Source organism: Pecten maximus, chromosome 18 (genome assembly GCF_902652985.1).
Source record: "Pecten maximus chromosome 18, xPecMax1.1, whole genome shotgun sequence".
Classification (NCBI taxonomy): domain Eukaryota; kingdom Metazoa; phylum Mollusca; class Bivalvia; order Pectinida; family Pectinidae; genus Pecten; species Pecten maximus.
Genome location: NC_047032.1, coordinates 10466921 through 10494837, shown reverse-complemented (window position 1 = coordinate 10494837; position 27917 = coordinate 10466921). Strand labels below are relative to the sequence as shown.

General features: G+C 40.2%; 1 protein-coding gene across 1 annotated transcript in view; it reads left to right on the top strand.

Moving 5' to 3' along the window:
- The window catches only part of LOC117316701 (adenylyl cyclase-associated protein 1-like), a 138946-nt gene that overhangs the window by 18868 nt on the left and 92161 nt on the right, over window positions 1-27917 (top strand). Inside the window, exons 3-4 of the mRNA XM_033871447.1 lie at window positions 20674-20777; window positions 26654-26734. Of these exons, the coding sequence (XP_033727338.1) occupies window positions 20674-20777; window positions 26654-26734 (185 nt within the window). The remainder of the gene's footprint in view (window positions 1-20673; window positions 20778-26653; window positions 26735-27917) is intronic.

The following is a 27917-nucleotide window of genomic DNA, read 5'->3' as shown; positions in this document are numbered from 1 at the left end:
TTTCGGTGGTGTCGTCCGCTGTTGTCCGTGTTTCCTTCCGTCCTGTTGTCGGTGTGTCGTCCGTATGTTGTCGGGTGTCGTCCGTCTGTTGTCTGTGTTCTTCCGTACTGGTTGTCAGGTGTGTAGTCCGTCCTGTTTCGGTGTGTCGGTCCGTTAGTCTGTGTTTCGTCTGATTTGTCTGTGTGTCGCTCCCTTCTGTTTGTCGTGTGTCGTCTGTGTCGGTGTGTCGTCCGTCCCGTGTTGATCGGTTTGTCGTCCGTCTGTTGTGGTGTGTCGTCCGTCTGTTGTCGGTGTGTCGTCCTCTGTTGTCGGTGTGTCGTCCTCTGGGTTCTGTTGTCGTGGTCGTCCTGTTTCGTGTGTCTCCGTTGTTTGTCTGTTGTGTCGTGCCCTGTTGTCGTTGTGTCCCGTTGTCTGTTGTGTCGGCGTGTCGCGTTGTCGGTGGTAGTCGTCTTCTTTGTCGGTGTGTCCGTCCGTCCTGTTGTCTGTGTGTCGTCCAGTGGGGTTGTGTGTGTGATCCGTCTTTGTCGAGGTGTGGCTCGGTCTGTTGCGGATTTTTCTTCTGTTTTCGGTGTGTCGTCCGTCTAGTATGCTCGGTGTGTCGTGTGTTGTCGGTGTTCGTCTGTTGTAGGTGTGTCGTGTTTGTTTGTCGTGTGTCGTGTGTTGTCGGTCTTATGTCTTGTGTTGTCGCTGTGTGTCGTCCCGTTGTTGTCGGTGTGTCCGTCGTTGTTGTCGGTGTGTCGTCTTTTGTTCTTGTGTCGTCCTTCTGTTGTCTCGGTGTGTCGTGTGGTTGTCCGGTGTGTACGTTCGTCCCGGTTGTCTGTGTCCGTCCGTTGTTGTCGGTGTGTCGTTCGTCTGTTGTAGTGGGTCGTCCGTCTGGTTGTGTCGTTGTGTCGTCTGTTTGTCGGTGTGTCGTTCCGGTCTGTTGTCGGTGTGTCGCTGTTGGTCGGTTGTCGTCCGTCTGTTTGTCGTGTGTCGTCCCGCTCTGTTGTCCGTTGATGTCGTCCGTCTGTTGTCGTGTCGTCCGTCTGTTGTCGGGTGTCGGTACGTTGTCGGTGTGTCGTCCCGTCTGTTGTCGGTGTAGATCGTCGTCTTTTTTGTCGGTGTGTCGTCTGGTGTCGGTGTGTCTCGTCGTCGGTTGTCGTGTGTCGTGTGTTTGTCGGTGTGTCGTCCCGTCTGTTGTCCGGTGTGGTCGTCCGTATGGTTGTCGGTGTGTCTTCCGTCTGTATGTAGGTGTGTCGTCTGGTTGTCCGTTGTGTCGTGTGTTGTCGCGGTGTGTCGTCCGTCTGTTTGTCGGTGTGTCGTCGTCTGTTGTCGTGTGTCGTCCGTCTGTGTCGGTTCGTCCTGGTTGTCGGCTGTGTCGTTCGTCTGTTGTCGGTGTGTCGTTCGTCCTGTTTGTCGCGGTGTCGTCTGTTGTCGGTTGTGTCCCGTCTGTTTGTGGTGGTGGTCCGTCTGTTGTCGGTGGGGCTCCGTCTGTTGCGGTGTTCGCTCTCGGTTGTCGGTAGTGGTGCGGCCGTCTGTATGTCGGTGTGTCGTCCGGGTGTTGAGGTGTGGTACGTCACGTCTGGTTGTCGGTGTGGTCGTACCGTCTGGGGTGTGGCGGTGTTCGTCCTCTGTTGTCGGTGTGTCGTCCGTCTGTTGCGGGGGTCGTCTTGTTAGTCGGTTGTGTCGTCTGTTGTCGGTGGTCGCTGTTGTCGTGTGTCGTGTCGGCTTTGTCGGATGTGTCGTCGTCTGTTGTCGAGTGTGTCGTCTGTGTCGGGGTCTTCTGTTCGGTGTGTCGTTGTTGTCGGTTGTCGTCTGTTGTCGGTGTGTGTGTGTTGATCGGTGTGGGTCGTCCTCCTGTTGTCGGTGTGTCGTTCTCTGTTGTCGGTGTGTCGTTCGTCTGTTGTCGGTTGTGTGTCTGTTTCTGGGTGTCGTCTGGGTCGGTGTGTCTATGTTGTCGTGTGCCGTCTGTTGGTCGGTGTGTAGTCCTGTTGTAGGTGGGTCGTCTTTTTGTCGCTCTAAGTTTGTCGTCCGTATGTGGTCGGTGTGTCTATGTTGTCGGTGTGTCTATTCCTTCTGTTGTAGGTGTGTCTTCCAGTCTGTTGTCGGTTTGCTCTTCCTTCTTTTGTCTGTGTGTAGTTAGCTATGTTTGTAGGTGTTGGTATCAGTATGTTGTACAGGTGTGTGTGTGGTTTGTAGGGGTTTAGTAAGTAGGTTGTATGTGTGAGTAAGTATGTTTGTAGGTGTGTCGTATGTTTTTGTAGGTGTGGTAGTAGGGGTATGTTTGTTTTCCGGTTGGTGTCGTCCGTCTTTGTCGGTTTGGTCCGTCTGTTGTCGGTGTGTCTTCCTGTTTCGGTGTGTCGTCCGTCTGTATGTCGGTGTGTCGTTCGTCTTTGTCGGTGTGTCGTCTTTGTTCGTGTGTCGTTCGTCTGTTGTCGGCGTGTACGGGTCACTTCTTTTGTCGGTTGTGTCGTCTGTTGTCGGTGTGTCGGTCGTCTTAGAGTGGTTGTCTTGTTTGGTGTCTTCCGTCTGTTTCGTTGTGTTCGTTTGTTGTACGGTGTGTCGTTCGTCTGTTGTCTGTGTTGTCGTTCCGTCCCCTTTTGTCTGTGTGTCGTCCGTCTGGTGTCGGGTGTTCGTCCGTCTGAGTTTCGATGTGTCGTCTGTTGTCGGTTTGTCGGCCGTCCTGTTGTCGGTGTGTCGGTCGTCTGTTGTCTGTTTGTCGTCTGTTGTCGGTGTGTAGTCTGTTGGCGGTGTGTCGTCCCGTACTGTTGCCTCCGGATTGTGTCGTCTGTCGTGTCGGGTGTTGGTATCCGCCTGTTTTGTCGGTGTGTCGTCTGTTGTCGTGTGTCGTCTGGCCTGTTGTCGGTGTGGTCGTCCGTCTTGTGTCGGTGTTCGTCCGTCTGTTTTCGGTGTGTCTTTCGTCCTGTTGTCGTGTGTCGTCCGTGTGTTTGTCGGTTGTGTCGTCCGTGTGTTGCGCTCATCACACATTCGGTTGTTGGGGCTCATCCTTGTCTGTTGTTGCGTCGTGGTGTCGTCCGGTCTGTTTTGTAGGGTGGTGTAGTTGAGTCTCATGTTGGGGTCGGTGTGTCTTCAGTCCTGTAGTCAGGTTGTGTCGTCCGGCGTTTGTCGGTGTGTCGTTTGTCTGTTGTCGGTGTGGTCTCTGTTGTAGGTGTTGCGTTCGTCTGTGTCGGTGTGTCCGTTCGTATGTTGTAGGTGTGTCGTCTGTTGTAAGGTGTGTCGGTAATGTTGTAGGTGATGTAAGTATGTGTCGGTGTGTAGTATGTTGTAGGTGTGTAGTATGTTTCGGATGTGTAGTCCCGTGTGTTGTCGCTCATATCTCCGGTGTGTAAGTCCGTATTGTAGGTGTGTCATCCGTCTGTTGTCGGTTGTCGTTCGTCTCATGTTGTGTCGGTGGGTCGTCGTCTTTGTTCGGTGTGTCGTCGACCGTCTGTTGTCGGGTGTGGATCTAATTCGTCTGTTGTCCGGTGTAGTCCGTCTGTTTGTCGGTGTGTCGTTGTCTGTTGGCGGTGCTGTGTTCGTCTGTTTGTCCGGTGTGGTCGTCTGTTGTGGTGTGTCGTCTGTTGGCGGTTTGTGTCTTTTGTCGGTGTGTACGTCTGCTGTCGGGGTGTCGTCCTGTTGTCGGTGTGCTCTTCTTTTTGTCGGTGTGTCGTCCCTTTTGTCGGTGTGTACGTCTTTGTCCGGTTGTGGGTTTGTGTTGGCTCGTCTTTTGTCGGTGTGTCGTTGTCTGTGTCGTGTGTCGTTCGTCTGTTTGTCGGTGTGTCGTCGTTGATCGGTGTGTGTCTGTTTGTCGGTGTGTCCGTCCTGTTGTCGTGTGTCGTTCGTTCTGTTAGTCGGGTGTGTACGTTTCTTTGTTTCGGTGTGTCGTCGTTGTCGCGTGGGTCGTTTTGTCGTGTGTCGGTTCTGTCTGTTGTCTGTGTGTCGTTCGGCTTGGGGTGTGGTCGGGTGTCGTCTGTATGGTAACCGGTGTGTCGTTTTTGTCGGTGTGTCCGTTGCGTCTGTTGTCGTGTTCTTCGTCTTTGTCGGTGTGTCGTCCCGTCGGTTGTCGTTGTCGTCTGTTGTCGTGTGTCGTCCCTGTTGTCGGTTTGTCGTCGTTTCGTCGTTGTCGGTGTGTCGTTCGTCTGTTGTCGGTGTGTCCGTTCGTCTGGTGTCGGTTTTGTCTTTCGTCTGTTTCGGGGTGTCTCCTTTTTTGTCGGGTGTGTCGTCTTTTCGGTGTGGTCGCTCTGATTTGTCGGTGGTGTCGTACTGTTGTCGGCTGTGTCGTTGTTGTCGGTTGCGTTCGTCTGTTGTCGGTGTTCGTCTGTTGTCGGGTGTCGTCTGTTTCCGGTTGTGTCGTACTGTTGTCGTTGTCGTTCGTCTTTTGGCCGTGTTGTCCGTGTCGTCTGTTGTCGTGTGTCGTCTGTTGTCGGTGTGTTCGTCTGGTGTCGGTCGGTGTGTCGTCTGTTGTCCGGTGTGTCGTTCGTTCTGTTTTTGGTGTCCTGTTGTGTCGTTTATTTCTGTTGTCGGTGTGTCGTCTGTTGTCCGGTGTGGTCGTCTGTTTACGGTGTGTCGTCCTCTAGTTGTCGGTGTGTCGTCCGTCGTGTCGGTGTGTCGTTCGTCCTTGTTTTCGGTGTTCGTTGTCTTTGTCGGTTGTCGTTCGTCACCTGTTTGTCGGGTGTCGTTCGTCTGTGCTCCGGTGTGCGTCGTTGTCTGTTTGTCGGATGTTGTCGTCTTTTGTCGGTGTGGCTTTGTTGTCGGTGTTCGTCTGTTGTCGGTGGTGTCGTCTGGTTTTGTCGTGTTCGTTCTTTCTGTTGTGCTGTGTGTACGGGTTAGTCTGTTTCGTGTGTCGTCTGTTGTCGGTTGTGTCTAGGTTCGTGTCTTCTCGCTCTACCTTCCGTGTGATTTGTATCCGGGTTTCGTTTGTCTGTTTGTCGGTGTTGGTCTCTGTTTGTGTCGGTGTGTCGTTCGTCTGTTGTCCGGTTCTGCTCTTTCTCTGTTGTCGAGTGTGCTCGTTTTGTCGGTGTGTTCTGTGGTCGGTGTGTCTTTCGTCTGTTGTCGGTGTGTCGTCTGATTTGTCGGTTGTCGTTCGTCTGTTGTGGTGTGTCGTTCTGTCGGTTGTCGGTGTGTCGTCTGTTTGTTCGGGTGGTGCAGTCTTCTGTTGTCGTGGTCGTCCTGTTGTCGTTGTGTCGTCTGTTGTCGGTGTGTCTCTGTTGTCTGTGTGTCGTCGTTGTGCGGTGTGTCGCTCTTAGTCGGTGTGGTCGTCCTGTTGTCGGTGGTGTCGTTCGTCTCCTGTTGTCGGTGGGGGTTTGTTGTGTTGCTGTGGATTGGGGGGGTCGTTTGTTTGGTATTTTGGGGGTCGTGTTTGGTCGGAGTTTTGTATTTGTTGGTGAGTCCTGTCGGCTGTTGAGGTGCTGGGGAGGGGTCTTGGTATGGAGGAGTGGGGGGCTGGGGATCGGGTATGGGGGCCTGGGGGGGTGCGGTCTTGGTAGTGGTGTTGGTTGTTTGGGGGGGTGGTTGCTTGAGTGGTGTTTGGGGCTTTGTGTGGTTGTTGTTCGGGGTGTGGTGTTGGGTATTTGTGGCGAGGTTTGGAGGGAGTGTTGATTCGAAGATTATGTATCAGGAGTCAAAACTATAGATAGGGCGTGTGGAGCTATTGAATGCACTTATGGGGGAGTGGGTAGGTTTTTTAGTGGTGTGGTGCATGGGTGGTGTGAGGGTGGGAGTGTGTGTGTGTGGTGTGTTTGGTTCGTGTGGTTGTGGGAGTAGGTGGGTGAGTCTTGTGGTGTTGTTTGGTGGGGGTGTAGGGTTGGGGTATATGGTGGTGTTTTAGAGTGGGTTGGTTTGTTGAGGTGGTTGGGCGAGGTGTAAGTCTCGCAGTTGGTGGTTCTGGTGTGGTGTGTGAGGGGGTGTGTTGATTGATGTGGGTGTGTTGTGGTGTTGGTTGTGGTTGTTGGTGTGGGAGTGTTGTTGTGGTGTGTTTGTTGTTGTGGTTGGGGTGGGGTTGTTGTGTGGTGTTTTGTTGTGTTGTTGTTTTCGGTTCGTCTGTTGGGCGGTTTTTGTCGTCTTTGTCGGTTGTTTGTTTTGTTGTGGTGTTTGTCCGTCCTGTTGTTGGGTGTGTGTGTTTGTGGTTTTGGTTTGTTGTCGGTGTTTTGTCTGTTTGGTAGTGTTCGTTGTCCTCTGTTGTCGGTGTGTCGTCGTCTGTTGTCGGTGTGTGTCGTTGTGGGGGCGTGTTTTGTCGGTGTGTCTTGGGTTTGGGTGTGTGTTGTTGTTGTCGGTGTGTGTTCGTCTGTTGTGTAGTTAAAGGTTTTTGTGTTGTTTTTGTCGGTGTTCGTCTGTTGTGGTTTTTTCGTTCGTTTTGTGGTGTGTGTCCGTTGTTTTTCGGTTGTCGTTCGTCTCTGTTTTTCGGTGTTGGTCTAGTCTGTTTTTCGGTGTTGTCGTTCGTCTGTTGTGGTGTGTCGTTCGTCTTGTTGTCGGTGTGTCTCCGTTTTGTTTTCGGTGGGTGTCTTTGGTGTTGTTGTTGGTTGGTGTGTCGTTTGTGGGGTGTCGTTGTTTTTCGTGTGTCTGTTTTGTGGTGTGTAGTCGTCTGTGTGTGGTGTGTCGTTCGTGTTTGTGTGGTGTGTGTGTCGTAGTTGTGTCGTTGTGTCGTCCGTCTGTTGTCGGTGTGTCGTGTCTGTTGTCGGTGTGTCGTGTGTTGTCGGTGTGTGTCGTTGTTGTCGGTGTGTCGTCCGTCTGTTGTCGGTGTGTCTCTCTGTTTGTCGGTGTGTCGTCGTCTGTTGTCGGTGTGTCGTTCGTCATGTTGAGTGTGTGTGGTGTTGTAGGTGTGTGTAGTTGTGTGTGTGTCTGTGTTGTGGTGTGTAGTCATGTTGTAGGTGTGTGTCCTACTGTTGTCGGTGTGTCGTCACGTTGTTGTAGGTGTGTCTTCTGTTGTCGGTGTCTAGTCGTCTGTTGTCGGTGTGCGTCGTCTGTTGTAGGTGTGTAGTATGTTGTAGGTGTGTAGTATGTTGTAGGTGTGTAGTATGTTGTAGGTGTGTTGTACATGTTTTAGGTGTGTAATAAGTGTGTTGTAGGTGTGTTGTATGTGGTGATCTAAGACAAGTTTATAACTTAAAACTTAAAGTTGGTTAGTAGGACATAAAAACAATAAAATGACATTTATTTCTTCAAATTTACAAAACACAAAAAAACTTATGTATACCCGTCAATCTTTACTGTGCTTGTCCGACAAGTTGTCCGTACTGTGAAAGTTTTGGTGCAAGTTTCATCAGTGGGTACAGTACAGTCAAATCACATGTGATTGTGGCGATATTTGGCATGGATGTTCATGTGGGGTCTGATAAATATAAGACCAATATGGTTTTAATTTTGGGAAATAATTTCCATTTATTGAAATTTTGGACATGTCTAGATCTGGGACAATATGAATTCAACTTTCTAACAATGATTTCAATTTTCTTAAAAATATTTTTTAACCCATTTTGGACGTGAAGTTTTTGGGACAATAATTACCAATGAATTACTTGTGCTATGTGCTATGATTTTGAAGTAATTTGCTTGATCCCATGCCACATTATTCACAGTTAAACAGGTCCCGTGGACCTCTTGTCATACAGAAGCTAAACGCAAGAAGTATCTAGAATAGGCTACATGTAGACAGGAACTATTGATAGAAAGTGAAAACTTTGTCTGATTTTAAGGTTTCTTGAAGGGAATTGGGTTTAAGAAGACTTCTCCATTCTTTGTAGCTAGTTTCTTGTCAGTGATGGGTGACAGCAGAATCATGGTCTCAATTAGGGTGAATTCAAATGAGACATATATATATATATAAGAACATCTATCATTAAATTGTCTGCCTTTGTGGCAGGTAGTCAGTTATACTATATAGCTATCTATAATCAATAATCCTACACATATATCATACAGTGGTACAGAGCCAGATGGAGATAGGGAAGAGAGGAAAAACATATCCATCAGTCGGGAGTGCATGAATTGGAAAGTAGGGTGATATAAAAATATAATTGTTTATTGCAGAATACAGTTTGTATTCATATCAGAATACAACTAATCTTATGCCATGAATCCTTTTGTTGGTTTGGACAGAAAATGTGTGTGAGGGTGTTACTGGGAGGAAACCTTGAGTACCCAGAGAAAACCCATGTGGTCAGATAGGTGCCCCCACACCTTTTCACATCTCATTAGGGAATCATCCCGGCTCAGGAATCAATCCTTTGTCCCACAAATTTGTATGTTTCCACTGGTGTTTCAGTCTCCCAATATCGAGGTCACAAGTTACTGTTGGTGTTTTCAGTCTCCAATGTCGAGGTAACACAGGACCTCAGTTCCTTTTGGTATTTTCAGTATCCCAATGTGAAGGTCACAGTTAACGTTACTGCTGGTATTTTCAGTCTACCAATGTCAAACTCACAGTTACTGCTGGTGTTTTCAGTTTCCAATGTTTTCAGTCTCCCAATGTCAAGGTCACAGTTACTGTTGGTGTTTTCAGTCTCCAATGTCAAGGTCACAATTTACTAATGGTGTTTCAGTCTCCCAATGTTGTGGTCACATGTTACTGTTGGTGTTTCAGTCTCCCAATGTCAAGGTCACAGTTACTGTTGGTGTTTTCAGTCTCCAATCTCTAGGTCACAGTTACTGCTGGTATTTTCAGTATACCAATGTCAAGGTCACAGTTACTGCTGGTATTTTCAGTATACCAATGTCAAGGTCACAGTTACTGCTGGTATTTTCAGTCTACCAATGACAAAGTCACTGTTACTGCTGGTGTTTTCAGTCTCCAATGTTTTCAGCCTCCCAATATCAAGATCACAGTTACTGTTTGGTGTTTTCAGTCTCCAATGTCAAGGTCACAGCTACTGTTTGGTGTTTTCAGTCTCCAATGTCAAGGTCACAGCTACTGTTTGATGTTTTCAGTCTCCCAATGTCAAGGTCACAGTTACTGTTTGGTGTTTTCAGTCTCCAATGTCAAGGTCACAGCTACTGTTTGATGTTTTCAGTCTCCAATGTCAAGGTCACAGCTACTGTTTGGTGTTTTCAGTCTCCAATGTCAAGGTCACAGCTACTGTTTGGTGTTTTCAGTCTCCAATGTCAAGGTCACAGCTACTGTTTGATGTTTTCAGTCTCCCAATGTCAAGGTCACAGTTACTGTTGGTGTTTTCAGTCTCCCAATGTCAAGGTCACAGTTACTGTTGGTGTTTTCAGTCTCCCAATGTCAAGGTCACTGTTACTGTTTTTGTATGGAGGATGAAGCATTTGTGTTTGATAAGGATTTATGTAGTTTGATGTATTCCATAGGAACATATCTTTGACTATAACTATTGAATGAAGTAACAACAACATGTTGATAATGAAGGCTACATATCCCGTCCCGTCCCGTCCCGTCCCGTCCCGTCCCGTCCCGTCCCGTCCCATCTCATCCCGTCCCGTCCTATCCTGATGCAATGTAACTAGCTAATTATATAATCTTATTAACTGCTGATGTGATCCTAACCAAACTGTGTTTCTTGGTGTAGAGTCCTTAAATGACCCTGGCTGTTACTAGGACGTTAAACAAAATAAACCAAACCAAACTAAAAATGTTTTGGGTGTCAAGTGGCGGCAGGGGCATTGATGTCTCAGACATTTTCTCTTTTTTATCTGTGTTTTCCAACATTCATTGAAGTTGTACACATAAAATTGAAAGGTAGCAATATACATACAGTGTACAGGTCAATGGCATAATTAAAAAACATAAAGATTTGGTAGTTACCTGTCATCAGCATATAGTTACACAAAGATATCCTTTATAATTGGTTGTTTGTATCTGACCGTTCCAGTAAGAAAATAAAACTTTGACATGATAATTCTGTCTTATCTGTCTTCCCCTGTCAGAAGTAAATCCAATTATTTCTGAAATTTGAAAACTCTGGGGTGTTGTTTCTGAACTTAATCCTGTTTTTCGCAGGTTTATCATTAAATAATGAAAGTAGCTTTTAACACAGTGCTTCCTGGTTATCACTCATTGCTTAATATAAATTGAGAATAGAAATATATTTAAAGGGAATATATCATTAAAAAAAATCTAATATGAGTTATGTATTAAGAACTTGGTTTTTAATGACAGGGTATGTTTATTTAATGAAATAAATGGTAAATGTACCAGGTTAAGCTAACAATGCTGTGATAAAGGATCATTCAGTGTAGTCAGTAAAAATGTGTCAGTACTGTAATGCTTTATACAGATTTTGAAGTTTATTTGAGTTTTTTGATATTGAAATAGCTGTGATGTTTGGATCATTTTATGGATACTGTACAGTGTTGGACCATATCTGCCCTATAGGCCTGTTACTTGTTCCTGTCTGCTTTCGCTATTACCAAGTGAAGTATTTATATATATTTTTTTTCATATCCCCAAGCATGAAATTCAATCATTATAGGAATATTTCTTCACCAAGAAAACCACAATTTATAATAATTTGCACATGCATGCAATTTTATGAAGAGAAAGAAAAGAAAAACAATAGAAGATTCCTTTTAATTCATTAGTTGATGCAGAATTTCTGATAATTTGAATTACATTTTCAATATGGAGCCTTTATTTCTTGTTTCAATTTTGATTTCAACAAATTGTATTGCAAATGCAAAAGGATGGGGCATCAAGCAAAGCCTATAGCCATCTCTCTAATAACTTTTTTATGATACAGAATATCATCAAATTATCCAACAAACATAAAAACTTATATATAGTGTGTCTACAAAATATTACCTTTCATCAAAGCTTTTAGGGACAATTATATCTACTCAGATATATATTATTATAAAAACGCATTTATTTCTTTATCACATTCAGCTGCGGTGGCTGAGCCCCGACACTTTTATCCCTAGCCCTCCACCTCTGGGTTGCATGTTCGAAACCTACGTGGGGCAGTTGCCTGGTACTGACCGTAGCTAGGCCGGTGGTTTTTCTCTAGGTACATCCGGCTTTCCTCCACCTCCAAAACCTGGCATGTCCTTAAATGACCCTGGCTGTTAATAGGATGTTAAACAAAAACAAACCAAAATCAGTCCTTAAAACAATGTGTTTATATCAGGGTGGTCATTGGAATGGATAGATTAGCAGCAGATTTCTTAATCGTGATGAATGGTCATAATATTGGACAGATCAAAGTGTTCTGTAGTTTCCTCACCCAGGTTATATATGTTCATATTGAAGAATCTTTTAAATGATCGAGATAGAGGTCAAGAGTTCAAATTACTGCATGGCTGCATTTTGAAATTGACACAGAATTATATTTCAACTGCCATCAGTTTTTGTTGTGACAGAGATGTCAGTTTCATTATTTTTTAAAGAGTTTTCGGGGATTGCATCAGCTTAGAGATGAGGATAGTCCATCTAGCAATCAACACTTCATTATATCCCGTATAATCAGTGTCTTGTGTCGTTAGCTTTAGCGATCGATCGATGGTCACAGTCTGGTGTGTACTATTAGCTTTCCCGGTGGTCACAGTCTCAACACAGCCATTGATATGACATGTCCTCTTGTTACTTACAAATCCAAAATAGGATTATAATTCAAATCAACAAATCTTCATTAAATATTTAATCAAGGGGGATGCGGAATTTGTCCAGTCATACAAATGCTTGAATAGTGATTTTAGAACAAGTAAAAAAAACGACATTATTTTGGGGACACAACAGGAGTTTAGATGAAAAATTTAGAGATGTGTATGTGGTGAGCTGATATATATCGTTATGATAATTATATCAGCTTAAGTACCTGTGAACTTTTACAATCCTAAGCATACGTCCGTCTGGCATTCCTAGCCTATGCTTTCTGCTTAGAAGGAAACCATCACTAAACGATATTGTATCTCTCTTCCTGATCTTCTCAGATGTAATGTGCCCTTACAGTGTTGGAAAGTAAAGGTGGTTCGGTGGTCCGATGGTCCGAGGCTATAGAAAACCTGGTTGGTCTGTGTAAAATTTCAAAGTGTTGGCCCCATTGGCTATGAAAAGTTTGAGTCCTGACTTACATTACAATTCATGAAAACAACATTCCATTATTTTCTGACAAATGATCATATGAAATCAGAGCTTACAATAGAGTTTATTTTACCTATAAGAGTGTGTTGTTACTGGATGATGCAAGCATTTGCGTGACAGTTACGCTACTTTCAACAATATTTAAAAAAATTGGTCTATCGAAAAATGACTTGGGCTATGGGATTTGAATTTTCTGTAGACATATTGTCTAAGGAATTTTCATATATAATTTCATACACTGCCCTTACAAGGAAATCGGGTGGCGATATAGTTCTTTCAGTTAGCTTAATGACCCATCTAAATTCAGGGTGAAGGTCTGGGGTGTGTGGTTCGACTATATATATATATAGTCATCATGCTTCGTCCGTCGCCGTGCGTAAACTTTTCATATTTCAAACTTCTTCTCAAATTCCAACAGTGGGATTGAGCTGAAACTTGCCTGACCAAGTGTTGTTATTTTTTGGGTCGGTCAGAAATTCAAGATGGCCGTCATGGCAGCCATCTTGAAAAACACATTTTAAAATTCTTCTCCAGTTCCACTGGGGCCATTGAGCTGGACATTGGTGAGGATATTAAGGAAGAGGGGCCAACAAAGTGTTGTTATTTTTCAGCTTTTACTTACCTGAAATCATCCTGAGATGGTCCTGACCAAGTGTTGATTTTTTTCGGTTCAGTGCAAAATCCAAGTGTCACTATACTTGCTACAGAGAATGTAAACTACAATAGTATAAGGGTCTTTAGAGTCAGATGACCGTTAAGGCCCATGGGCCTCTTGTATTTCAAGAGGAATGGGCCTGTACATGCTGTCATGGTTGTGTCCTTTGGCAAGACTCTTTCCCTAGTGAGGTAGTCACGAACTACTACAAGACCCCCCACAAATTATGACCCTAGTTGTTCATGAGCTGATAAACCCAGTAAACAAGATACCAAGTCCATCTTTCCAAATCTGTTCGGACATCTTTCTTTTCAGTTGTGTAAACTGTGAGAAAGGTTATTGTAATAAATGACCTTCACCAACTCTGAAGGTCATCAGAATCAAAAATTAAAATCTATCAAGAAAGAACAATTAAACACAGGGTAATAACTTTATTGAACAAAAATAATATATCTATTAGTGTTTTATATAATATGTAGTATTCAGTAAGTATATATATTCAACTAATGTTTATGTATTTGACCTTGACATACTTTAAGGTCATCAACTGCAATAATTGATATAGATGAGTGATAAAGAACACGCTAGACCTCTTGTTGTGTACTTTTTAGAGATATTTCTTTCTATTGAAAAAAAAAACAGTTGAAAGATCATGTTTTCAAATTAATCTCACACTTACTTGTAAATTATCTTCAAATGTCTAACAACAGTTGGACAGGTGGCAGTAACACACAGCTCTCCAGCTGAAATACAAGTTATGTTTTAAAGATTGGGAGCTGGCTATGAGAAGTTAGAAAGTGTTAACTCACCTTGTAGTGTAGCCTTGGCCCGTCACCTCGATATTGTTATAATAAAAGGCGTTTTTACACAACACTGCAGTGGGTTTTATGTGCAAGGGGAGGTAATCCCTATTCATGAAGGACAATTTATTGAAATCACTTGCTTGGGTGACAGTTTTCAGAATAATTTTTTGGAAATATTTCCCTCCATGTATGTCAATGTAATTTTTTTTTGCCAAGACAGCTATTTCATTATTTTTTTTTTACAAAATTCGCCCATGCTATTAAGATATATCACACAAATAAGACAGTCTGTTCGAAGGACTTGTTTAGTAAGATTTTAAGAGGAAAGATGTTTGTCTGTAGTAACTATTGATATATAACTTATACAGATTTTATATAACCCGAGGAAAGATGTCAGTCTGTAGTAACTATTGATATATAACTTATACAGATTTTATATAACCCGAGGAAAGATGTCAGTCTGTAGGAACTATTGATATATAACTTATACAGATTTTATATAACCCGGGGAAAGATGTTTGTCTGTAGAAACTATTGATATATAACTTATACAGATTTTATATAACCCGAGGAAAGATGTCAGTCTGTAGGAACTATTGATATATAACTTATACAGATTTTATGTAACCCAAGGAAAGATGTTAGCCGATATATCATTGATCAAACTATTACAAAGGAAGATTGTTGAAAATAATATAATGATTATATTTTGATATAGAAATGACCAACAGCTTCTAATTTATTTTTTTCTTTGGAAAAACTATTTAAGGGCTATTTGAATTAATATCTTTTATCAAGAATTAATGCTGTATCAAAGTCAAATAAATAGATTATGACAATTTTTTTCTGTAAAATAAAATATCATTAAAATAACAATGCAACATAAATTAACTCAATGTAAACTTGATGTCAAAACGTTCTATATTACGTTTATTATAGAAATTTGGAATGAGAAATTATCAATTTAGAAAACTTTTTCATGAACAAGGAAAAGGAAGTGATTGTCAAAGAAAACAGAATTGATGTGTTTTGTTATAAAAACAGGTCGTTATACACCATTATAAATGTGTATTCAAATTCTTAAATGTGCAAAAACCTACAGACAAATTGTGTATAAAAGTACCAGTATAAAACTCTGGTAGTGAGATAGTATTGACAGTAAAACAGGAACCAGGCCACTGTAGGCGATAAATCATCACCGAGATGTCCTGTAATCTCTCTATCCTATATTAAAGTGGTTTGTCATAACTCCATACGTTCATCATTGTGAAATATCTTTATTTTCCGATGGTTCTGTCCGCCCACTCGACATCTGGTCACTGCTTTGAGCTAGACCAGGTATTTCTTCAGCCGAAAAATATTTGAAAATATTTCAAAATTTAAAATTTACATCTTCAGATTCTTATATCTTAAAGGTTGATACAGCATCCCTGTCTATGATAAGGTGGGGGTTTTCTCAGAGGCGTTGCCACGGTAATAAAAGCAATGATCTGACAGAGGTTTTTAAATGCCAGAATTTTGAAGAATAAAAAAAAAAGACATTTTCATGTCAGAAATGTATTTTTCATGAAAATATGATAAAATAATTGCAGACTATAATAGATATCTATTTTTTGCAGGTAACAACACCAATCAGACAGATTATTGATAAAGGTCTGCTTACATTATGCTAAACACTGAGGCCATGCCATTATATAACATCAGGATTTCTGACTATTGAAGAAGTGTAAAAGCTGGGCTTTATTGCAAGTTTTACCAAAAGTTTGAACTTTACTGATGAAATTTTCAAAGAAATTATGAAACAAATCATGGTTTTCTCTGTTAATTTTCTAAAAAAAAAAATCAACAATAAGAACCCTTAAAAGTAACTGAATGAGTAATGGTATATTATTAATTGATATCCACATTTGGGCCCTGCCATGTTTGAACAATGTTCAGGTTGTTCGTTTAAGAGGGGGCCACAGTGGCCGAGTGGTTAAGGTGTCCCGACACTTTATCACTAGCCCTCCACCTCTGGGCCACGAGTTCGAAACCTACGTGGGGCAGTTGCCAGGTACTTACTGTAGGCCGGTGGTTTTTCTCCGGGTACTCCGGCTTTCCTCCACCTCAAAAACCTGACACTTTCTTAAATGACCCTGGCTGTTAAAAGGATGTTAAACAAAATGAATAAAAATGAATAAACCAAGTTCATTTACGATGTTCAGTTTGTTCTTTATTGATGATCAGGTTGTAAGCTAATGATGTTCATGTTGTTCATTAACGATTTTCAGGTTTGTTAGCTAATTATGTTCATGTTGTTAGCTAACGATGTTCAGGTTGTTCATTAACGATTTTCAGGTTTTTTGATTACGACGTTCAGGTTGTTCATTAACGATGTTCAGGTTGTTCATTAACGATGTTCAGGTTGTTCATTAACTATTTTCAGGTTTTTTGTTTACGATGTTCAGGTTGTTCATTAACGATTTTCAGGTTGTTCATTAACGATGTTCAGGTTGTTCATTAACTATTTTCAGGTTTTTTGTTTACGATGTTCAGGTTGTTCATTAACGATTTTCAGGTTGTTAGCTAACGATGTTAAGTTTGTTTGTTTACGATGTTCAGGTTCTACATTAACGATGTTTAGGTTATTCTTTTACAATGTTCAGCTGGTTGTTCTTCTGTAAAACTGAACACATGATCTAGATCTGTGTTCATACATGTGGTATTTGTGTAAAAGGCTGTAACATCAAACCATAGTTCTTACAGCGTAAAACAGGACAGGACGATTCTACAACCAATTTTCATACGATTATGACATGCAATGCACATGCATTCACTTGCAAAAGAAATGCCTATAAATGTCTCTGCTGTGGTATTGGTTATTAGGTATGGGTGGTGTTACATGTTTCCTGTCATAGCTCTAATCAAAATGTCATAGATCTGGTAATCAACTCCAGAAACATGTGGGTCGAGGAAATCCAGCGTGATGGGGGAGGGTGCAATGTGAAGACATTGCATGTGATTTTTTTAAAGATTTTTGACTGTCTTGAAATGTAAACACATACAAAAATGCATTAGTTGTGGTATTTTTACTGTGGAAGAAAGGGGTTGGGGGGTTGAGGGGGGGGGGGGGGGGGGGGTGCACAGTTGTGTTCCAGAAGGGTTTTGTGTGTACGTAATTCATAATCACATGTACATACCACCTGTCAATAGTTCCGTTGTAAGGTACGTGGTGAATCTCTGATCACAGAGAAAGTGAGTGGCACTATTACAGTATGAATTTGTTTGAAGATATAGGTGTCTAAGATAGGTTATAGAAATTATTACCCAAAGGCGTAATTAAATCCGCCAGGCATGCTTCAATCTTAAGTGTCCGGTGAAATTTCTGTTTTGAAAATTATTATAGAAATTCCATAATCATCGTCTGAACCTTTTCAATGTGAGAAATATCAAAGATTTATGTTCTGAAAATTAATATTCAAAATTCCAGGATAATCTTTTGATCACAAAGGTGCTAAAGAATGATTAGAGGGTTGTGAAAATGACTCTACTGCGTTTGAACATGTTTGAATGTTTAAGTATAAACAAATTCTTGTTGATACTGTCATGCAGCAGACTGACCCTACATTCCTATGTGTGGCGGCCATACTATGTCGTCAACAATTCGCTTTGTGTCGCGTAATGAAGCTATGATGTGACATGGAAAGCACATGCATTTGATGTGACTGCTGCCCGCCCACGTCTCGAGTATTTATGTAGAGTACATTTGACATCAAATTATATCGGCATCAGAAAGGGATTTAAACATTAACATAAGCGACCCCTTATAGATATCTTTACACTACATAGCCTGGATATAAAGACCCATTTCCCTAACCATCCAATGTTAATCAGCTGTGATGTTTACACACTTTCTAAATTTGATTTGTTTTAAGAAGTCTTTCTTTTCTTTTGTCATCTTTCTTTTCTTCTGTCTTCTTTCTTTGTCATCTTCCTTTGTCATCTCTCTTTCCTTTTGTCATCTTCTGTCATCTTTTTCTTTCTTTCTTGCCTTCTGTAATCTTTCTTTCACTGTCATCAACTTCCCTGCTTTCATCTTTCTTCTTCCTGTCATCATTCTTGCCTGCTTTCATCTTTCCTCCACTGTCATCATTCTTGCCTGCTTTCATCTTTCCTCCTGTGTCATCATTCTTGCCTGCTTTCATCTTTCCTCCTCTGTCATCATTCTTGTCTACTTTCATCTTTCCTCCTCTGTCATCATTCTTGCCTGCTTTCATCTTTCCTCCTCTGTCATCATTCTTGTCTGCTTTCATCTTTCCTCCTCTGTCATCATTCTTGCCTGCTTTCATCTTTCTTCCTTTGTCATCATTCTTGTCTACTTTCATCTTTCCTCCTCTGTCATCATTCTTGCCTGCTTTCATCTTTCCTCCACTGTCATCATTCTTGCCCGCTTTCATCTTTCCTCCTCTGTCATCATTCTTGCCTGCTTTCATCTTTCTTCCTTTGTCATCATTCTTGTCTACTTTCATCTTTCCTCCTCTGTCATCATTCTTGCCTGCTTTCATCTTTCCTCCACTGTCATCATTCTTGCCCGCTTTCATCTTTCCTCCTCTGTCATCATTCTTGCCTGCTTTCATCTTTCTTCCTTTGTCATCATTCTTGTCTACTTTCATCTTTCCTCCTCTGTCATCATTCTTGCCTGCTTTCATCTTTCCTCCTCTGTCATCATTCTTGCCTGCTTTCATCCTCTTCCTCTGTCATCATTCTTGCCTGCTTTCATCTTTCCTCCTCTGTCATCATTCTTGTCTGCTTTCATCTTTTCTCCTCTGTCATCATTCTTGCCTGCTTTCATCTTTCCTCCTCTGTCATCATTTTTGCCCGCTTTCATCTTTCCTCCTCTGTCATCATTCTTGCCCGCTTTCATTGTTCTTCCTTTGTCATCATTCTTTCCTGCTTTCATCTTTCCTCCTCTGTCATCATTCTTGCCTGCTTTCATCTTTCTTCTTCCTGTCATCATTCTTGCCTGCTTTCATCTTTCCTCCACTGTCATCATTCTTGCCTGCTTTCATCTTTCTTCCACCTCTGTCATCATTCTTGCCTGCTTTCATCTTTCCTCTTCCTGTCATCATTCTTGCCTGCTTTCATCTTTTCTCCTCTGTCATCATTCTTGCCTGCTTTCATCTTTCCACCTCTGTCATCATTCTTGCCTGCTTTCATCTTTCCTCCTCTGTCATCATTCTTGCCTGCTTTCATCTTTCCTCCACTGTCATCATTCTTGCCTTCTTTCATCTTTCCTCCTCTGTCATCATTCTTGCCTGCTTTCATCTTTCCTCCTCTGTCATCATTCTTGCCTGCTTTCATCTTTTCTCCTCTGTCATCATTCTTGCCCGCTTTCATCTTTTCTCCTCTGTCATCATTCTTGCCTGCTTTCATCTTTCCTCCTGTGTCATCATTCTTGCCTGCTTTCATCTTTCCTCCTCTGTCATCATTCTTGATTGCTTTTAACTTTTCTCGTATGTCATCATTCTTGCCAGCATTTGTCCTGACAGGAAATAAGTAATGAAATGCTGGAATGTAGTTATCATACTAATTAACTCAACCTTTGGCACAAGTCTGTTATAAAAAAAAGGTTTTAAGGAAATGACTTTCACATGATTTTGTGTTATAAATGTTGCTATTTACATGTTCAGTTTAGTTTTGAAGGTGGTACTATATAGCTTTATAATGATGGTTTTCACACAGTTTTGAATCTGTCAAAAGGTTTGGTGAAATATTTCAAATAGTATACTTTAGTTTTAGCGGGTAAATACAGCCGTCAGTCGGGCGGAGGAATTTTCGCTGTCTCATGAAGATGTACTTGATGACTTTAACAGAAGGCCGACTTCGAAATTCTATATCTTCAATATTACTGTGGACCTGTAATACAAGTTATTAACTGAGAATTACCGACACAGTGATTTGCGGCGCAATACTTTTCCTGGAGATGACTATAATATACTATAAACCTCTATATTTCAGAAATAGAATCTTCCCCAGTATTCTGCTAAATATGATTGCACTAATTGTAATTACTGTCTGAAAGGCCAAAGATCGAGTCACAATGACCTGCTCTACCATCTTGTTTAGTCAGTCACTACAGTCCATGCCATCTGTAAACTTGTTCACATTTTTTACTTAAATCCATATCTCAAAAACCACTGAACCAATTTCGATGAAATTTTGCAGAAACCTGTCATGACCAAAGGACAACCAGATTTGTAACTTAAATATGGACCCCAATAAACAGCATTGGTAGACAGATGTAGAATATACGGCACTATGAAAACATATTTTGTTCATGTTGTAATTAAACAAAATTACCCGGTCATTTCCTGGCCTCTTATTGGTCAATATTTAAACGTTATCCAATTTTTATCATATTGGTCAGCTAGGTGCAATCACTTTCTGTAACCTTATAGTTTCATATTTCAACAGAATTGATGACTAAACTTTTCTTTGGTTTGTAATGGATGTATACTGTAAATGTATATGAGTAAGGAGGGAGTGATTCCAACACGGAGTTTCGTCCAGAATTTTATCCTTAAGTTGTTTACATGTTTCGACTTACTAAGAAGGTAGTCGTCAACTGATGACGACTACCTTCTAGTCGAAACATGTAAACAACTCAAGGAATAAATTTCTGGACGAAACTCCGTGTTGCGATCATTCCTCCTTACTCATTACTTGGATTTTTACATGAGACCTCTGGTATCTTTTAGGATTCACAGCAGTTTTATCAGGATCAGTACCAAACTCAAAAATAGGGATGTTGTGTCTCCTTGTGACCTCTAACGAATGACCTTGTATTTTACAGATAACCTCTAACGAATTCGAATGACCTTGTATTTCACAGTTGACCTCTAATGAATGACCTTGTATTTTACAGATGACCTCTAATGAATGACCTTGTATTTTACAGATAACCTCTTATGAATGACCTTGTATTTTACAGATAACCTTTAATGACTGACCTTGTATTTTACAGATAACCTCTAATGAATGACCTTGTATTTTACAGATAACCTCTTATGAATGACCTTGTATTTCACAGTTGACCTCTCATAAACCACCTTGTATTTTACAGTGGACCTCTCATAAACCACCTTGTATTTTACAGATGACCTCTAATGAATGACCTTGTATTTTACAGATGACCTCTAATGAATGACCTTGTCTTGTTTTTACAGATGTAGCAGCCCCATATGTTCAGGCGTTTGATGACCTCCTTAAAGGAGGATTTGCCAATTTCCAGTCCCTCAGTGCCAAGATTGGAGGAGATGTCAAAACTATGGTAAGTCCCACATCCTTCTTACCTATGTCATTGCCAAGGTGTTGACCTTTGACCCTTGTCGCTGTTTAGTCTATGTTAACCTTTGACCTTTGTTAGTGTCTTGCCCATGTTGACATTATAAGTAGCATGGAATTTAATAACATTTCACAACAAGATCATTTTTTTTTGTGACAGTTTATGTTTCCTTATGTATAAGAATATAAAAAAAAGTATATATAAAAGTATATCATCATTGAAAATAATTTGAAAATTTTGAAAATTTATTTCAATTTTCTTGGTAATAAATAGATATTGTTCTAACTAAATGTAAAGTTTAAACCAAATATAGCCATATTTGGTAGTCTATCAAAAATGCTAAATTTCCGACCTTGATTTGAGTAAAGTTTACATGAGTTTGTAGGGTTATTCACACCATTATACACAATATCAGATGCATATGTACCAGAATCCTTCTATCGAAAACCTAGGTGTGAATAAAATTTTGAGTGCTGTGGACCTCCCTGAAATAATCACCTGTTCGTGTCTGGTAGACACCTCAGGAACAGACAATAGAAGACAACAGTGAAGGAAGGCCAATTGTTTATGAAATTGATTCTAGTTGACTACATTTTAACAAAAGTTTTAACTTGGTGAGATTAAAACACAATATTTCCTGTGTGAGGCAGTGCCAGTGTTTTCATGTGAAGGTGTTAATTAGCTCGGCTATCATGAATGCACGTTTTGAAAGATAAAATTAAAAATACACCTAGCAATGTTTTTGTTTGAAAGAATGTCTATTGTTAAAAAGACACGCGCCACAATTATTTTTTACGTGGCAATATTAGATAAATAGAATATATTCTAACAGTTGAGAGAGTACATGGGTACTTTATCAGAAACGTACCTCAATTGTTCAGGTATGAAGTACAGAAAAGACAAAAACAAATTGTTTACAAACAAAGAAAAAAACAAAATAAGCCAATTAAAACATATTAACTTAACTCTCAAATATATACCTATATGTTTCTACAAATATTCAATATAGAGTCAGATTTCAGAATAAGTTAATTTCTTTATTTAAACAGATTAACTTACTGGCTTCTTGTCGAGGCAAATTATAAATATTTGTTCAGAAGGAATTTGATTTTAATAGGGGGGGGGAGGGGGGGGGGGGGGACTGTAGGTTTCTTCTCCGTCCATCTTGTACCTGTGTACATAACACCAAGGGGCTGCATGCGGTGGCCAGTGGTTAAGGTGTCCCGACACTTTATCACTAGCCCTCCACCTCTGGGTTGCGAGTTCGAAACCTACGTGGGGCAGTTGCCAGGTACTGACCGTAGGCCGGTGGTTTTTCTCCGGGTACTCCGGCTTTCCTCCGCCTCCAAAACCTGGCATGTCCTTAAATGACCCTGGCTGTTAATAGGACGTTAAACAAAAACAAACCAAACATAGCACAAAAGTTTGTCGATGCTCTAACGCCTTCATTCTCGAAGGATTTTACACAAGGATAAAGAACATAAAATCTCTGACCAGTTCAAGTTTGAGGGTTTTTTGGTCAAGGTCACTAAATACTATTTTTAGGACCCCGGGGACAGTAGGCCTAGGGACACGCATATCTTTAACAATACCTAGTATGCTTGTTGCCTTAGTCATCTCTTTTGTGGATGACATCGACATTTACTACCACTATCAGTAATATATACTGTATTCAACCTCTTGGTGGTAAAAATAACATTAAAAAATCACCTTCATTTATCAAAAAAAAATAATCTTTGTTTAAAAAGACAAAATTATTTAGGCAGATCATGATGCAGTAAAGTAAGAATTAGTTTTATGTATCGATTGGCCCACACATCATCTTTTCCTGAAAAAAAACCATTGTGGGGTATACTTATCATGGCAGGTGCTCTTATTAGGTCAAATACGGTAAATATATATCAGTACATTTAAATAAATGAATTTCTTTTCCAAACTTGTTGAGCTATTTTGTTTAAACTGTATTGTGGTTGAATATCGGAAGGTTGAGAATCTTGGTGTAAACCTGATTTTCCAATCAGAATATTTCTAAACAATATCTCATTAAAAACAAATGGGTTCTGTCCGGAATGTCATCTAAGCACTGGAGCCCTAGACTGTAGATTCTTTGTTCAGCAGATTTTCTTGAGATATTCGGAATAAATTGGTTTTCGGAAACATAACAAACAGGTTCTTTCCCGTTAAATACCCGATATATTTATGGTTGAATTTGTTTATCATTCTGTCATCCTTATGATTTGATTTCAACCTGATTTTCCAGATGTTGGCAGTTGTCTGTACTTCAGAAACAGGTACATCATTATCAGGTTTCATGTAGCTGGTATGATATTTATTAGAATTAATTGATGAGCCATATTTAGACTAAGGTAATGAAAATGTCAATGGTATTTTGTAACTTTACAATAAATGAAGACATTTTTTCAGTGATTGTGTTGATGTAGCCATGGTTATGGTTTAGATTTGTTACGCGACTGTAGGGATTACATACTTTGCGTATGGCTGTCTTTTCATTTACCACTAGTTTTGATTAGAACTCCTTCAGTTCTTGAAAATTCTGTGCAGCAGTTGAAAAATTTTCCACCAAGTCATTGCAAACACCAAGACACTTCGTTCGAGAATGAAAAATCCATTAGTTATCAATATTCCTATTGTAGAAATGTTTAGGGGGGTAAGTAGGCTTTGATGAATTTCATCATGACAGAAGTGTCACAAAAACTATTCAAATGGCCGTGATGAACTTAGTATGACAGTTTAAAATGCTTTATTGTGTGGGACGTTTTATAAACCAGAGCCGTCCTCACTTGTCAGCTCTAAAATTCTTTAAGTTTAATGTTATAATATTTAATTATTCTTCTAATTCGGTCATTGGATTTAAATATTTCTGTTGTTATTCTTCAGTACACTTTCTACTTCTGTCCAGTTGAGATCCTTAAGTGCGTCCTCCGTCATTAGAATGACAATATCGTTATGTGTCATAAAACTCTTTTCGTAAATTGTTAATGGTGGCCATGGTCTGAGGCTGTCAACAGCCATTTCACCGCCCCCTATAATACACTACCTATCAGATAACAGCATTCTGCAATTTTTTTTGGTTAAAAAGATTTGATCACTGTCATATCCCTATTGATCAGAGAATGCATTGTGGGATTGAATTGGTCTCCGAAACAGCATTGTCTCTTTGATTTAAACTTAAATTTCAACATTTTTCATATTTTGTCTATAGTACCAGTTGGTATATGTCTGGTTAGAGAATAACCTATTGTTTTCTTTTCAATTTTAAAACCTTATAACATTAGGTTTGACTCAGAGTCACTTAGACTTGTTTGGTGTTTGTAAAGCATATCGACAAGGAGAAACGTCTGGACCGGATTATTCCAGACACAGACGGACATTTATACTCGCTAAGTGATATTTGATTACCTGGAGTCATATACTCTTTGGTCGAATTCTTTTCACAGAATAATTCTACACGGGAAATTATCCTTTTTACAAATAATGTAGAAAAGTAATTTCCTGGACTAGACTTATGGCATTGAAGGTTGTAATACTGCCCCTAATTAACCCTTCTACACTCGAAACAAGTGAAACAATTAACCTTAATGTATTTGTAACCTTCAACACCCTTAACGACCACCTTAGGTTCTTCTGTTCTTTGTATCGGATCAGTTCACTATGCTATGTAAAGGTTAGAGACACAACACATGAGGGAGATAGATTCACAGGGAAATTCTTAATTGTTTTAAAAGTCTAAAAGTATTTCAGGTCATGTGTCTTTTCTAATTGAAAAAAAGACTTGTACCATGTTTTGAACTATTGGAAATAGATTCACGAAGATAGCGAATGTCTCTATCTGTTTCCATTGTTATAGCTATAAAGTATTGACATACCAAAATTTAACAGGAAAAAACTACCTGTTAGCTCATGAAACAGTTAAAGGCCCATTGGAATTGTTGTCCATTTGGTGTCAACTTAGGGGTCAACTTTGGTGTCAACTTTGGTGTCAACTTTGGGGTCAACTTTGGGGTCAACTTTGGGGTCAACTTTGGGGTCAACTTAGGGGTCAACTTAGGGGTCAACTTTGGGGTCAACTTAGGGGTCAACTTTGGGGTCAACTTTGGTGTCAACTTAGGGGTCAACTTTGGTGTCAACTTAGGTGTCAACTTAGGTGTCAACTTTGGTGTCAACTTTGGTGCCAATTTTGGTGTCAACTTAGGGGTCAACTTAGGGGTCAACTTTGGTGTCAACTTTGGGGTCAACTTAGGGGTCAACTTTGGTGTCAACAGGTACTTGGTGTACAAGACTTTGATAGATTCTATTTATCCCGAAGCCTGCTTTAGCTGATGTTTGTTTGTTTGCTGGGTTTATCATCCTGGGAAGAGCCAGGGTCATTTTGATGCAATGTCTTCTTGTAGTAGTTGGTGACTACCTCACCGAACAACATACGGGAGGCCCATTGCATGCAATCCAGAATAATCATGGTAAAATGTCTTGCCCATGGACACAACCACGACGACACAAACTGGCTAGTTCCTCAGCTTCCCAAGAAACACAAACTATCATGGGTAGGGAGCGTCGAACCACGCACCACCGGAGACTACTTGGCCAGCTCTCTAACTGACTGAGATACCGTGGCCGCTGTATCTGATGCGAAACGTGTAACACAACAACAGTTGAGGAAATAAATGTACCGCATGATGGAATCTTACATATTCTACAGTTAAATTAACGTAAAAAGTAAAAAGCAGTTCTTTTACATAACCCGACAATACCAATCAAGCTTTATTGACGTCTTTGTCAAATACATATTTTACTACATTTAAGTTTGTTAGCATTGATAAGGCAGTTCTTATCGTTGATGATCTGGATGACAAATGGAAGATGAATTTCTTTGACACAGCGAGATGTGGAAAGATGAAAATTCATACACAAGTATGGTTTGACAAATTTATTCGATATGGCATTTTAAATGTACGGGTTAGGGTTTAGGCCGTCTTGGTTATTTATACTAAAACTCCAATATTAAAACTGATTTACATTTGATTGTACTTAACAAGCAAGTCCAGAACAACATTTTCAAAATTTTGATAAGTCCGACAACTAACAGATATAGTGTATGCTGGGTACTGTATTTATCAGCAAATAACCCCTCCCCCCTTCATTTTTGCAGAATTATCAATCTTACAATTGTAAGTTAACTGTGTTCTCCATGGCAAACCTTACTACTAAACTTTAACACTAGGGGAGGGGGCTAATTTGAGGATAAGTATATATGGTATTTGGGTGAGTCCCATAGAAATGCATGTGTCCCAAGTTGAGCAGTAAAGATCCAATTAAAAAAATCCCTGACATCAAATTATTGGGCAGCACGATTAGTTAGATGAAAACTGCCATATTGATGAATGCACTATCACAAGGTCTCAAGGTTACACATATTTGTCATAATGGTCAATGGCATTTACAGACAGATCAATGCCACTTAAATTCTATCTGGTGGGTTTACATAAAGGAAATGTGACTTTTATAACACATTACCTATATAGCTAGTATATGACATTACAGTATGTATATGTACACCCTTTGTATGTATATCTTGCGGAAGATACACTAGGCCATTAAGCAACTCGTTAGGCCATTAAGCGACTCGTTCTCATGATCATATATGACCATATTTTCCCTCCCTATACTATTTACAAGTTACCTTAAACTGGATTAAGAGACCACATCATATGTGATCTTATTTTCCCCTCTCGATACTTTTTACAAGTTACCTGAACCTGAACAAGTTACCTGACTCTGAACAAGTTACCTGAACCCCCCCCCCAATTACAGTATATATATATCATGTGAATTTGTATTTGCAGTGTGATGTCGTTACCAAGACAGCCGATGCCCAGAGAGCGTTCCTCAACATGGCATCCAAGTGTAAAGAACCAACAGACAAAGTAAGTGTACCTAGGATCTTCATTCAATCTTATCCTCTTCATCATAGCTCAACTTCATCATCACACCTCATCTTCATCATCATAGCTCATCTTCATCACACCTCATCTTCATCATCAAACTTCATCTTCATCATGACACCTCATCTTCATCATAGCTCATCGTCATCATCACACCTCATCTTCATCATCATACCTCATCTTCATCATTGTTTTTCATCTTCATCATTATATCTCATCATTATTGTTTCTCATCTTCATCATCATTGTTTCTCATCTTCATCATCATTGTTTCTCATCATCATCAACATATTCCAAGTCTTTATCATACATATATCTCATTATCATTATTTCCCTTCTAAATCATCTTATATAATCATTATTTCTCGTCTTCAACATTATATCTCATCTTCATCATCTGTCATCATCATTATTTCTCATCTTCATCATCAAATTTCATCTTCAACATCAAACTTCATCATTAAACCCCATTATTCCGTCACATCTCATTTTTCATTTTCTTTCATCTGAGTATCTTCCTTCAATATTCCTTATTTCATCTCATCTTTCTTTATATCTTTCCTGCTCATTTCTCTTTATCTCTCATTCTCACAGACATGTCTCCCTTCCTTATTAAATTTTTACCAACCATTGAATTGGATGGATAAAAGATGCCGTATGATGTAAATATATATTTTAAAATTGTTCAGTTTGATCCCTTTAGCCCTTAAGTCATATCTTGGCTATTCTTCAGTCTGAAGAATCAGCAAGATGCGACAAAAACGCTGAAAAGACATGTTGTTGTAGAATAATTTTTCTTTTTATTAATATATATAGTTTCAATGGAAAATAAAAGATATAAGAAACAAATTGATAGCACAAATAAATATGTTAGATTATTTAGAAAATATTCAACTGTAGATATCAATGTCCCTATCACTGAGTGGCAGGGTAGGAGCTATGTATATATGTCACTGAATAACTATAAATCATGAATGGAAATGACATATTTTAGAAATCTATGCAAATTGACTATCTAAGTCCTAAACCTGTTATTTTAACTGTCACTTAAAATGATTGGCACCTGTAAGGGAGATAATTCTCTCATTGTAGTCATTCAGGGTTTTCTGACATGAGGTATATAATTATCTTAAGAATTACGACTTTTAAAAAGACAAGTTCTGAT